Source organism: Melanostigma gelatinosum, assembly GCF_949748355.1.
Source record: "Melanostigma gelatinosum genome assembly, chromosome: 4".
NCBI lineage: Eukaryota > Metazoa > Chordata > Actinopteri > Perciformes > Zoarcidae > Melanostigma > Melanostigma gelatinosum.
In genome coordinates, this window is record NC_136637.1 from 27,993,961 (window position 1) to 28,008,155 (window position 14,195).

Below are 14,195 nucleotides of genomic sequence, written 5' to 3' on the forward strand. Positions count from 1 at the left end.
GTCTCTGAATATTCACAGTAAGATTAATGTCGCTGTCAAAGCTACAAGCAGTTTGTTTTGTTGGTACGGAGTCGCTCCTGGTTATCACTTCTCAGGAAGACTGGAGCATCTGAGGGGGAAACACGTCTTCTCCTCCGAGATAAGACAAGTTTAGTGGGAGGCCACTCCTTTTAGAGCGGTGCTGGTGTCTTTGATCAGCGGTGGGATGTGTGTGTGGGATGTGTGTGTGTTATAGGGAATAGTAGAAAAAGACCAGCAGCTGGTGTGTTGTGTTTTGCCCTGTGAGACCTGGACCAGGCTGGTGTTGTCTTACATGTACTAGTGTTGCAGAGGCGAGGTGGGGCGAGTTGGCTCGATAGCCCAGAAGTGAGGGGTGGCACCCAAAGCGCTTCTCATGCTCTGGCACGGGCTATTGTAGTCTGGAATTTGAGAAATGCATTTGATCGGTACAGAGCGTCCCTGTGGGTGTTATTTTGGACGACTCCTGGCGACAAAGCAGCCACCAGAGAAGGAGGGCAAGGGTTACCTGGTGAATACTTTCACTTTCATCACACATGAGAGAGGCATCCAGCGTTTAAGTGAAGAATGTAGGCCCTTTGTCTAAGCTCTGCAATCTAAAGAAGAGAAAGAAAGAAAAAAGAAACAATGTAGCACTTTTAACCTTTATGGGGCAAAGTGAGCATCTGCTTAAAAGAAAAACATTCCAGTTCACATTGTGTGGATGAGAGGAGTGAGGAGGAGGAGGGCCTGCTGATGTTATATCTGGCTCTGCACACTCTCAGCCTCCCTCCTCACTCAAAGGGAATCCCATCTTTTCTCTTTGACCGCTGCATTCCTCGGAGTCATTGCAAGGCGTGTGCGTGTGTGTGTGTGTGTGAGAGAGAGAGAGATCGGTGTTCACCTTCAAACTACTTGAAGTAATTAATCCGATCCTCAGCCACGCCGTTGTGAGGGTTGAGTAACTCAAAGAGGGAAACAGACACCTCGGCGCTGGCTTCAGTGTCTCATCCAGGCCGAGCTGCAGAGATGCGTTTACCGCGGCTGAAGAATCGGTTCAGTCTTTCATCTTTGTCTGCAACGCGGAGATGTGACGTGACACTTTAGAGTTGCAAGAGATATAAAATACTTTGTGTTGGTTATTGGTTTGGTGCAGCATGGGAGCTCAGGTGTAAAGAGAGATGGGGATACAGATTCTGCTGAGTTGAAATGAAATAAAGAGTCTCAGAAATGCATGCTTGACATCTTCGTTTGTGCAGTTGTTATTCGATCAAGCTAATAAAGTAACTTCAAGAACTACTTTTTAGTAGTGAAACAAGTATTCAGGTCTTTTACTTGTTTCAATGTGCTGATTTGGTGGCTAGATGCCACCAAATTTTTGGCACCAAATCAGCGACCACCTGATTTGCCACCAAATCAGCGACTAAAGTGAAAGTGTAGAAAGTACAATAATTCCCCTGAGTTTTACTTGAGTCGATGTAGTTAATGGTTATTTTCCACCGTCCTCTTCCACGGTGCAGCTGCTACATTTCATCTGCGATTAAAAAGCCTTCGACATGAAGCATAGAACAAACGGAACAATCAATTTAAAAGACTAATCCATTGTGCATTAAGACACTTAGACAGCTAAGGGCATGAGCCTGGAATGCTGAGTCGGCAAAAAGATTTTTTTTTAAAACCGCAGAGTAAAAAAGGAGGAGAAAGTTTTGCCTCACTGGGCACTTGGAGAAACATTGCTGGAAGTAGATCAACCTGATGTGGTCGATCCTCTTTTCATAATGAATGGAAATGTAAATAAACCGGTCATTTCACCACATGTGGTCCCACTCCCCACATCTGCAACTGTTTAGGACGGATTGGTGCTTTCACCCTAATTGCTTTCAGGAGAGACCATGAGTGGGTCGGTCATTGAGCACATACCGCCACCTATTGATGGAAGACTGCACTGCAGCGAGAGCAGCCAGCTGATATTTCTAGTTGAGGTTGTAGGAGGACACCTAGCGGTACAGTAAGCTGCTCAGAGTGAAAAGATTCAGAGGACATGTGTGAAAAGTGTGTTTATTGAAGGAAACAAGGCGGTGTAAAAGGACACTATACTCTACACTCCTGGCTCATTGCATCCCACTAGTCACCAAACCGGATGAGTGCATCCAATGCTTTTGATCAGTTCTATATGAGAATTAGCATTTCAAGGATTTCCATTTTTCCCAAAAAGAGCCACAACTAGAGAAGGCTGTAGTGTCTCGTCAGGGCTGGGTGTAGCGCAAGTAGTTCTTCCCAGAAGGCACCTCTTTGGTGGTCACACCGTTGGGGAAGAGAGCAGCGGCTTCAGCATCAGAGAGCGACGGGATGACCATGACTTTCTGACCAGGCTGAAAGAGACATCAAGGAGGCGTGTTATAGGAGCAGGACTCCAGTTTGAGTCACAGCGTCACTGTGACGACAATTACGCAGCGGCATCGTTTGGCTCCTGTGTAAAAGTGACGTCACATGGACACCTAAATGGCCTGTTTGGAAGGGATGCACTTGCAGTCTTGAATAATATGTAGATGTTGCTCTCATGGAGGTGGAATGCACTTATTTTAACTCTACACAACAGTGTCTGCTCAATGGATTTACCGAATGCTGATCATCACTGATGTCGTCAGTTTTGGTACTTTTCAACCTGTACCATTTTCCCCATGCGTTTGTGTCTAATTATTTATTTTACTTTTTTTAAATTGGTCCAGTATTGAAGGAGACATTTTGAAGACAGCAGCTGCTAAAAGGTCTGCAATATAATCGCTCCAGGCAACTCCTCTCCGTTATTATAGGTCCACTAAAAGTGGTTCAGATTGTTGTTATAAATAAGAATCCTGCAGAGAAATAAAATGCTTTTCTGCACCTTTTACTTGTTCCGGTCTGTTTGTTATTGTGTCTTGTTGCTGGAAGGCAACGGTGGGAGGGAGGGGGAGAGCGAGAGATTTGTGTTGTCACAGTTTGTTGTGTTGGACTACAGAAAGCGTAGCTAAGTGATAAATACAAGATTTTTAATGTCACGGCTGAATATTTAAATGATTTCAACAGTGTGGATGAGACGCAAAATATCAGAACGAGACTTCTCAGAGTGACACTTTGTTGAATGCAATAACAAACAGACAGGATCAAGTGAAAAGGAGGTTTTTTTCCATAATGTTGCCAGACACTTAATCTGAGAACAAGAGCAAACACAAGCACTTTTAGTGGAGCGATTTGCCCAAATGCACTTTCAAAAATCACCACACGCAAAATACCAGAATGACCTTTTACGCGTCTATAAGACAGCTGGGAAGCTGTGGTTGCTGCTGCACAAAAAGTTCATCGTCAACAGATCAAGAAGGTGACAGAATCCATGAATGGAAGGTTTATTGCGGTTATTGAAAAGAAGGGGGGGCTCCATTGGTCACAGATTTCTTATTTTTTTTTCAATGTAATTTTGAGTCGTGCGTTTATTATTCGTTTTTCATTTGGTTGCATAATAATTGTGCACACAGATATTCTCCTAAGAAAGCCAAAACCTCACTTTTACGTTCTTAAATATTCAGGTTTAACCGAGAGCTCTGTAGTTGTTGAATAATAAAATGAATCCTCAAAAATACAACTTGTGCATGCAGTGTACATTTTGGGAAGCGTGATCATTTGCGCTCTAGCTGAGAGTGAGATGGCAGGAATCGCCTCTTACATCTGGACGCTGACTATGAAACCGGAGGAAGGAGCTTAGTTTAGCACAGTTCACGGCTGCAGGTGAAGAAACACGCGGTTTAACCGTTTACCTTCCAGTTGACAGGCGTGGCCACCTTCTTCTGTGCAGTGAGCTGCAGAGAGTCGATAACTCGGAGCAGCTCGTCAAAGTTCCTCCCTGTGGTGGCGGGGTAGAGGATGGACAGCTTCATCTTCTTGTCTGGGCCGATCACAAAGACCTGAAGAGGGTTAAGATGTCACAGGGTCAACATAGCACCCAGAATATTCTTCTTTTTGTAAATATGGTGATAAAGTGCCACACAAAACAAATGGAAAATACTGGGGAAACAGCTTTGTTGAGGTGCAAACACTTCGTAATTTTGCTCCGACTTGACTGGCTCCCAGACAAAAGGATGTGGGAATCAGCTGCAGCTAAATTTGAGAATAAAGACCAAAAAACTGTCCTGCACGGATTTTTTTTGCCAGTAAAAGACTCATTTCACCAGCATCTGTACATTTTGGATCATGATGCGGTCTTGGCAATGTTTTTTAGTGATGCAATACAAAGTATGCCCGGCACTGAGGACAGGTGTCTTACACAGCGAGCGGTGAGGGGCAACCCATCCTTGTCAATCTCATCGGGGTCCAGCATGCCGAGCTGGACGGACAGCTGTCTCTTGTCGTCAGCGATGATGGGGAACGGCAGAGGGCTATCAGCCTCATCGCTGAACGCCATCACATCCTATCGGAGGAAGAGACACAGACAGACTTTACACCCTTCACAGCAGCACAGGTTTGATGAGTGACCAGAGACATTTAATCTTTAACTCCAATAAGAGCTCAGACACTAGGATTGTAGAGCCAACACTGTTGCGTCATAAATGTTAATTATCATCTGGAGGGCAAAAGGAGAGAATGCTACTTTCAAAAAGTAGTTTCCTGCATTTTTTAGCAGGATCGTGTTACTGTTAAATAAAAAACACACGGCTCCCTCTTCGACCAATCACCGGCCTGCCTGAGGAGGCGGTGCTAAATGTCATAAATTGAATTTAAAACGTAATTAATTTAAAGAAATTAAGTTGAAATGACTTAAATAAGTAGTATTTAATTAAATTAAATCTAATATAATCATTTAAATCTAACTCCTGTTTCTAGATCGTAAGCCACACGCAAGTAAAGCGCCAATCTTATGCAATGAAAGTATGCGATGTAAATCACAATTTAAAAAGCTGTGTGTGTGTGTGTGTGTGTGTGTGTGTGCATCCCCAACCTTGCTCCAGTTGCGGTGATCCTCCACACTGTCTACGGACAAGGCGATCATCTTCACGCCTCGTTTCTTGAACTCATTGCTGACGTTGGAGGCACAGGCGAGCTCGGTGGTGCAGACGGGAGTGAAGTCCTTTGGGTGGGAGAACAGGATGCCCCATCTACAGAAGACGACACACACACACACACACACACACACACACACACAAGCAATGAGGCCTTTGCTCTACACATCGTCTTCTGGCTCAGAAACCTCAATGTGAAAAACTGTATTTGGAGGAAAATGGCAAATAAGGTCACGGTCATCCAACACTCACGTGTTCCTGTTGAAGACAGAACTTGCATTAAGCGCAGAGTGCACAAGTTACCACACTGAATGAAGTAAACTAAAGGTGAAACAGAGTTAAAACACACATAACATACACCGTTGCTCTGTATTTGTGCATGCATGTCTTTGTTTCCCTGAAGGAACACACAGAAACAGAAGGAATAGATATAAAGAAGAAGGTAAAGACAGGACTTTAACTCTCAGTAGAGGAAATTCCAGCTGCAGATTGAAACAGGTGTCTGTGAATCTGGCAGACTGAAGCTCAAAACCCAGCTGTGCACTCACTGAAAAACATCCAATGAGGAGGGGTGAAGGGTCAGACGGTTGGGGAAGTGATCTTGCAAAAACAATTCCAATTTTTTCAAAAGAGAATTCTCCCATTAATCACACGAGCCTCCTGCTTCATATGATGCATGTCGATTTCTTTTTTTAACGTGTTGGAACATGGGGGAGAGGAAACTGGAAAGCTTTGTTCCTCACATGCATTGTGATCAGCTGATTATCGGGTAACTAGATGATCCGGTTAGATTGGGACACTCCCCATCGGTCAAAGCAGGGAGAAACTGGATACGGACAGTTTGTAAGAGGAATGTGTTCAGAAGATAGTGTTTTTTGTTTTGTTCTTCGCATCATTAAACAGGAAGAATGATTTTAAAAAAATTAAAAAAACGTCAGCTATGCATTTTTATTAAAACAAAATATATGGACCATTCTAAGATGCAACTGGCATAAACAACCTCACACAACAATTGATTATTTGGCAGTTAACTGGGCATGTATAGATCCAGCACTTTGGAAAGTCGGTCAAGTTACACAGTTGCAACACCGGCTCTGCTCCGCCACCGTGTGCACAACCCTCAGGATAAGGATACAAATCCTGAAAATCCTGAAAATCCGAAGAGAATAGAAGAGTGCAACGTCAAACAAAAAATGATTTGGTTATTAAAAACAGCAGAGTCTCACAGGGTTGGATATCAAAGGGGATGTGAGCACCGAGGCACAGTTCCAAGTTCACATAAAACACACAATACAGGCCTTGTCCTGACTGGGCCAACAACTCACTAATGAGTCGGGCCAGAGAAAAATACAGAAAGTCATGCTTGTATAACAGTCTCTGTGTCAGCCAGCAGGTGTCGCATCACGGCAGTCACACAGTGGGATCACGGTCAAGTGATCTGGACTGATGTGTCAGATCTCCATAAAATAAATAAAAAAGTCACCACTTTATGAACTCAGAATGAAATCCTTAATACTCAGATGAGCGTTCAAGCTTCTCAGTCTGAAGACAGGCGCATGCGCACACAAACCTGCTCAATCAAATGTTGCACTGTTAACAAACATAATTCAAAACTCAAGAGTAAAAACATAATAGGTGACGCATGTGCGTGGGAGTTTGCAGATGTGCACACTCACGAGCTGCCCAGGAAATCGTGGAACTTGATCCTGCCGATGGTGGTGTCGGCCTCGAAGTTAGGGAACTCGTCCCCCAGCAGAAGTCCAGGCATGGTCGGCTCTTCTCCGCAGCTCAGACGCAAGAAAAAAAACAGGATCTGTCTGGCTTCCTGGAGTGAGATGGACCCTCATGAATGGACCCGGATATAGGCGGGGTTTATTTATGTTACCTCGACATCATCGACCAATCAGATGCGAGATAGCTTCTTCTTTTTTATTATATTATAACTTTATTTAAACAAAAATTACACTTCGAACAGTAGACAAACAAAATACAAAAAATGTGACCCGTATATTACTGTTATCATGGATGTATAAAGAGAGATGTTATAACAATAGAAGAGTCAGAAGAAACCGGTCACATAAAAAAAACACAATTACCCAGGTAGCTTTGCGATTAGAACAACAAAGATGGCGATTCTGTTCAGTGTTTCCGGACGTGATAAGAATTGTGAAACGTCCAACATATGAATTAAAGGAGCGACAACCCGCACAGCACTGCAGACAACAGATAATTTACCATTGCGGGTCAGCGACATCACACCTCACTACATTCACCGGTGTATATACTAATAAAATGCCGTCTCCTAAAGCTAAAAACCCCGGTCGCGGCGGTGGAAGCCCAGTGCTTGGCAGCAGCTCCAACGGCCGCTACGAGTTCATGTCGCTAACGAAGCCGCTGAACCGGTCCTCAGCGCCACCGCCGCTCCTCCAGCGGCAGGGCTCCGACCCGACCACCGCCCGCCTCCGTGTCTCGGAGAGCCCCACTCGGCGCCGGGGCTCCAGCTCCTCCACGGGCTCGGCGAGCGGTCAGGGTCCGCCGCCGCCAGAAGTGGACGGTTTACGGCTCAACCCTTCCTTCGTCCGCGTGGCGCTCAGCTCGCTTCTCGCCATCGACCTGTGGATGTCCAAGCGGCTCGGGGTGTGCGCCTGCGAGGACTCGTCCTGGGGCAGCGTGCGGCCGTTGATGAAGCTGATAGAGATATCCGGACATGGCATCCCCTGGCTGGCTGGTACCGCCTACTGCCTGTACAAGAGCGACAGCGCTGCAGGACAGGAGGTCATGCTCAACCTTTTCATGGGTAAAAACACTTTGTGTTCATCTGTTGTCACATGCCGACAGGCTTCTATGTACCACTGAGCTTTGGCTGAGGTGCAGTATTTCTGTTCCCCCCCCATGCACACCTCTTCCATCAGAGTCCACATGTGATCCCATCTTCCATGACTAATTATATTCATTTCCTGACCCATTTTTCCTAAATGTTTTGCCAGGTTCTCACATGTACATCACAACTGTTGTTCATTCTGGCCTTAATACACCTCTTGTTTGCTGCAGCTTGCTCCAACAAACACCTTATGAAACCACAAGAGGAGTCTGTCACAACTTCACCTACATTCAAGGTGTTAAAGTCTGAAGAGGCCAAAACTCCAGGGAAATGTCACAAGTCTTAACAAATGATGTTCTATATTCTACAAGTGTTGCTGGAGTTTTGACTTCTTAAAACCACTGGAGGGAAATATGTACCAAGATTTCAAGAAAGGCAAAGTGTCAACCAGAGTGTGCAGCAATGCAGGTCCATTAGAAATAGAAACACGCCACACACACTCTCTCGCTCTCTCTTCTCCAGCACACCAAATGTTTTCCATCATGGAAATACCAACGTTTATTAAACTCTATTCGATACCTATACTTTTTGTTACAATTTGAATGATACAGATACTGATCATGTGTGATTTTTCAACATAATGGTTATTTTTTTTAAAGTAACACTAACATCTTTATACTCAACGGCAAATCACACATATACATCGATAAGGAATTCAAACGAATGCTGCGTGCCAAACCCCCCCCCCCCCACTGTGCACAAGTGATTCTCTTGTTACAGGAAGAGGATTTGTGTGTGTCCCTATTTCCAGAGGTTGTTTTTCCAGTAACACAAGCTCACAATGATGTGACCCGATATGAACTTTTGATTTGTGCTCCTCCTGTGCGTGGGTGAATTCATGTTTTATTTTTTAGGTCAGATCAGTAACTATGAGGCAGGTAGAGGCAAGTCTGTCTCACCATCATCTCACGCACGGCATGCAATTGTGCATGTGAACCAGTTACGTGTTAGTCCCACCTCGTCATAAGAGTCTGAATAGAAGAAGTCAACTAATAGCAGGCTGCAGATAAACGTCCAAGCCAGCTGCACAGTCTCATTATATTATCTCAGTATCATTGTAACAGCAGCAGTTATTTAAAAGTTGAGTTGTTGTCAATAATGTATGCAATGTACCGTTGCGTATTGGCGATTGGCTCGATGCCACCTGGCTGTTGCATGACTATTTCAGCACTGCAGACCTGGAGGACATAAAGCAACTGCTATTAAAATACAAAGAGACATCTCTCTTTATTCAAGACTCTGTTGAATCAAAGGCCAGCCTTTTTAAATGTAAGATAAGCTCAGATAATCCTTTATGAGTCCCGCAGCGGGGACATTTACAGGATTACAGCAGCAAAGTGGATAATGCAACAAGAGACATAGTAAAAAAAACACAAGATCAAAACAAGCAGAAAAGCTGCAGATATCAACTGCTCTTCTTCACAACGGATGACGTTTTGAAGCTTGGTTCTGATTTGTGTATAACTAAGCTAATGGGTGACATCATTCTGCGTTGTGCTGTTTTAGGATACAACGATAACGGCTGTTATTTAGAAGTATGAATCTTGACTGGCCTCATGATTTGATTGGATTACGATTGTCGATGGATCTCAATGTGTCACATCTTGTTAATGTGACTACATCTCCTCCCTTCATCCCCTCCAGGCCTCCTGTTGGACCTGCTCCTGGTCGCCATTGTGAAAGCAGTGGTGCGGCGCCGTCGGCCGTCACACAACCGCATGGACATGTTTGCCACCTTTTCCGTGGACCGCTACTCCTTCCCTTCAGGCCACGCGACCCGCGCCGCCATGTGTGGGCGGTTCCTGCTGGCTCACCTGGTGCTGGCCGCCCCGCTGAGGGTCCTGGTCCTGCTGTGGGCCGGCCTGGTGGGGCTGAGCCGAGTGATGCTGGGCAGGCACAACGTGACTGACGTGATGTTTGGGTTCTGGATGGGCTACTGCCAGTATAACCTTGTAGAGATGTTGTGGATCTCGCCTCAAACCCTGCAAGGGCTGCTGGGACAGTTGGCTTAATGTTAAGCATTGAAGGAGGACGAGACACGGCCGTTTAAATCTTGATCGTTAGAGCACCTGCACACCTTGTGTCTTTTTCACGGATACATCAGAGAAATTGTCGTTAGACTGGAGAAGAGAGCTCCATCACACGCAGCTTTCTTCTGCTGTTATTTGACACTTACAGGCACGTTGAGTAGGATTTGTCGGTTCCGGTTTGCAAACATTTAAGGTTGGTCCCGGCTCAACGCGGGTTGCGGTGCTCGGATTCACTCTAGTTTTGGAGCGAGCTTTGTCCGCTTGCCGTTGAACCTCGCTATTTTTTGCAGAGTCCTCCATTTTCAAAGCTTCCTCGCTGCGTTTTGAAGCTCAGAAAATGTCCCAAACACGGCAAAACGAAAAGAAAAAAAAGAAACGGAGAGACCAGCACACACTTGTTGTAGGTCATAAGTAATTATTAAGAGGGATTCATTTTGCACGAGTCTACACTTTGTTTTTAAGGAAAGTCCTACTCATTGTGCTTTAAATACAAAAGCCTTTTGGCCCTCATGATCAGCCTGTCTGTTATAATTAGAAACAACCACCTCACTCCCACTACTGGTCCGATTCACTGGAAATGATTTAAACTGCAAGCTGCATGCTTTTGTTGTTCGAAGAGTGCGGCTGGTTTTCCGTCTGCCTGTCCACATCTGGCGATCGGCGCAGAACTTTGAGGAGTTTTAAGAATGTCTGTTTTCCGCGAAGAGAAACCTGCACAGAGTATAAAAGATCCAACTGTTTCCTCCTCACAGTTCTGCGTCAGCTGATGTCTGTGCGATCGTCCAGGACGCTTTAGATATCCTGAATACTTTTACACACAGCACCTTTTTTACACCTGTAAGTTTACATTACATGGTTAGGTCCTGAGAGGAAAGTAAGAAAAATGATTCTTGTGAATTTTAAGTCTGATCTAAACTGCCAGGATAATCTGCCAGGATAAACATGACGTTTTTGTAATCAGAATAATTATTTTCCAGTGTTTGTTGTAGTACTAATTTCGGCCACAAGAGGCTGAACTGCACCTCCGATTAAAATACATTCATGGCGAAAAGAAAGACATAACAGTATACACAATATATGTACTTTGTGTTTAGAGTGCACAGATACATTAACACTCACCTGTAAGAAAACAGGAGTTTGTTTAGTCCTATTTAGAACACGGGGTAGTGTTGCACTTCAGCCTCTTGTGACTGAAATGAGTATTACAACGACAACAACATCCGACTTTACTTGACAAAACTCTTCAGCAATGTAAGATTATCCTGGCAAAATAAAACACAGGACAGAAAACGATTCAGATCAGCCTTCCATCGCCAGAATTATTATTTGATTCTCTCTTTCCTCTCAGGGCCTCCGTACTTCTTTGCTGTCAATCATTTTTCAAAATGCTTTTTTTTAATTTTTTTAATATGGAACACGGTGTATCTGAGGTCCACCTACAGCCCAGGGGAGGGTCTGGTGATGACCTGAAATGCATGAGTTCATACTCTTCATCCTCTGACTGAGGATCATGACCCCGCCGGTTAAATCTACATCCAAGCAGATTTGGATGTACTGAGACTTTTTAAAATGTATTGTTAATTTAAATGAACACTTATGAATCCATTGATACGCATTTGTTAGAATGGATATGGGGCACTTTAAAATAAGAGCGTGTGGATCCATTCGGGTGGTTTGCTGTCAGCGTTTTAGAGTTCTGCACTGTAATAATTCTAGTCTCACAGACTCGAATAGAAACTATCTTTATCCCTTTTAAGGGGGAAATGTTTCTCTGCATTTGACCCACCCCTGTATATAGGGAGCAGTGGGCTGGCAGTGACGGGAGTGTTGTGGAATATTTCTATGAATAGTCGGGAGAAGAGTGTCAAAGTGTTATCAAATCAATGTCAATTGAAACAGAGTCTGGATGAACGATCAAAGTTGTAATAGTCAATTTATTTGCTTGCAAGCAAAGAGAACACAGTCTCACAGACACATCACGTCATCTGCAGGAGGTGCTCTGACAACATAGTCAGATACATGGACATTTATACTCAGCCAGGTGCTTCCTTTGATTAGGTCACTGTGACCTAATCAAAGAGTTAAGTCACAAGAAATACAGAGTCTGAATCCTGTTTTACCATCACACATCACATATGCATACAGAGGGTCATGCTCATCAGGAAGTACCGTAATCCAGACCTCTGTGTGTCGCCGTCTTTGAAGACAGAAACAATGCACAAGATAACAGATAACAAATAACAAGACACCTGGATGCAAAACTGATAGAATCATCTACTCAACTAGGTTTGGTGCCTGCGCAGTTAAAGATTTACATTCTTTAATCCTGAAGCATAAGACGATGACATATTTTCCCATAACAAGAGCCAGGGGTTCAGTGTATTGCTCAGGTACACTTCGACACGTCCCAGTTGGGGATCAAACCGTTGACCTTCCGGTTCCCAGACGACCTCTTAACCCAGTGCGCCACGGTCACCTCAAAAAAAACAAACATTTATTCATTAAGTTAGACATGAAACCAGAATGTGTAACTACGCACGTCATTCCTCTACCAACTCTTAACTATCACTTGCCACTCTGGCTATATTGCTCCTGACTGTTCACATAATGTTTGACATTTTCCATAAAATTCTCAGTTAAAGATTCAGCAAGGCAATAATGTGTTAAAGGAATTAACAGCCAAGTGTTGCAGATCTTCCCACAGTTCATATTTGATGATGGAGTGACCAGTTGAATCTTGATGTTCAGACACAAATGTGACTCTGTGGGTCAGTTACTTGCTGCTCATTGTGTGTTTGGGGCACATACGGTTCCTCAGAAGCAGCATAGTTAAAGGTTAGTCCGACTCGCTGACCGCAGATTGAATGACGGCGGTCACGATGTAACACGGACGAGTGTTTGACGACAGCGCTGCCACGGAGGCTGCTGACCCGTACACCAGCACAGCACGTGGAACCTCTTCTAGTTATTTATTATATAGCTTATTTGCAAACGAAACGCAGCATCACAAGATTAGCTTATGTGATTGTTGTCAGATAGGTAGCAAAAGTAGTAGCAAAGAGATTTAAAGAACATTAAAATAATAGTTTATGTTTGTCTGTTATGTGTCTGTTGATTAAGACTACGATGGGATATATGGACGTGTGATTTCTGTGTATTTTGGTTATTGTTGAACCATTCTTTTTTTTAACCTCTTGAACACTGCCCCTATTTTTAACGCGCGTAATTTAACAGCCTGTTCCCTGGTGTGCAGGGGCCCCATTGTAGACTTTCATTGGCGCTAAATACTTCTCTCTCTCTCTCTCTCTCTCTAATAATTGACAAATAATCCCAGTGCTGGTGATAGTATGACGAGAGTGAGCTGTTGATTCCACTTTTTCCATTACCCTTCGGTTGAAATCTTAAAATGCTGGACAGTGAACTCTGTGACCAAAGTGATTGAGTTGTTGTTCCATGTTGACACTGATGCAGAATAGATTTTACACATGGAGCTCATCTGGTCGAGCAGACGCCACATGTGCTGAGGCTCAGTCCTCGGTCTGAGTCTGACCCACTGCTGCTTCTCTTCTCTCCCACTTTCCTGTCTTCACCATCATCATAACAATCATAACAATCCGAAAGAAAAAGCTTCAGCACATTCCAAATGTCACCTGATCACTTCACCTCATTCAGCTCTCAAAGGATGTCAGCAAACACATCTGTTCGTCACATCTGTTCGTGCACATTGTCCAACATGAAGCCAGCTGCAATATATTTCACTGGTCTGTTTTGCCTGCTGTATGCTATAACTGATATTGTGTGTTTCCTGTATGGACCTTATTCTTCATGTATGTAAATATGCCTGTATACGGTTCTGTGATTACACTGTTAATTAATGTTCAGTAGACTTGAATGTGCTGCTCAATATTCCCTGAGAGGTTGTTTTTGATTGATTTGATCGTAATGATTTTTAATTAAATTGGGAACGAATCTGAATCCGTCTCATCTCTGTGAATAGATGCATAGATATGTAATAACTGCTGCTCAGTTACTCATCATCATCATTACTGATTGTCTGCCAGGAGTGCAGGCTCCTCCCTGGCAATTAGCAGTAAAAGCAAGAATAAAATACTTAATATATATTTATAAAATTCACTCTTCCATGCGCTGGATTTATATCAGAGGTCAGAAATACAATTTCACTTGTTTGTTGACTTGTTATAGGGGCAGGGTTAGAAGGAACAAAAAACATTAGACCTTTGGTCCCCGCCTCTATAA

General features: G+C 43.9%; 2 protein-coding genes across 2 annotated transcripts; one reads left to right on the plus strand and one right to left on the minus strand.

Moving 5' to 3' along the window:
- Positions 1 to 2,048: 2,048 nt before the first annotated feature.
- prdx6 (peroxiredoxin 6) lies at positions 2,049 to 6,857 on the minus strand. The gene is made up of 5 exons (XM_079267061.1): positions 6,704 to 6,857; positions 4,967 to 5,123; positions 4,295 to 4,438; positions 3,789 to 3,935; positions 2,049 to 2,369 (listed from the first exon to the last, which is right to left on the minus strand). The coding sequence occupies exons 1-5, from the start codon at positions 6,793 to 6,795 to the stop codon at positions 2,244 to 2,246; spliced, it is 666 nt and encodes a 221-aa protein (XP_079123187.1). The 5' UTR covers positions 6,796 to 6,857; the 3' UTR covers positions 2,049 to 2,243.
- A 277-nt stretch (positions 6,858 to 7,134) lies between these two features.
- plpp6 (phospholipid phosphatase 6) lies at positions 7,135 to 13,844 on the plus strand. The gene is made up of 2 exons (XM_079267060.1): positions 7,135 to 7,824; positions 9,553 to 13,844. The coding sequence occupies exons 1-2, from the start codon at positions 7,320 to 7,322 to the stop codon at positions 9,918 to 9,920; spliced, it is 873 nt and encodes a 290-aa protein (XP_079123186.1). The 5' UTR covers positions 7,135 to 7,319; the 3' UTR covers positions 9,921 to 13,844.
- The last annotated feature ends 351 nt before the right edge of the window (positions 13,845 to 14,195 follow it).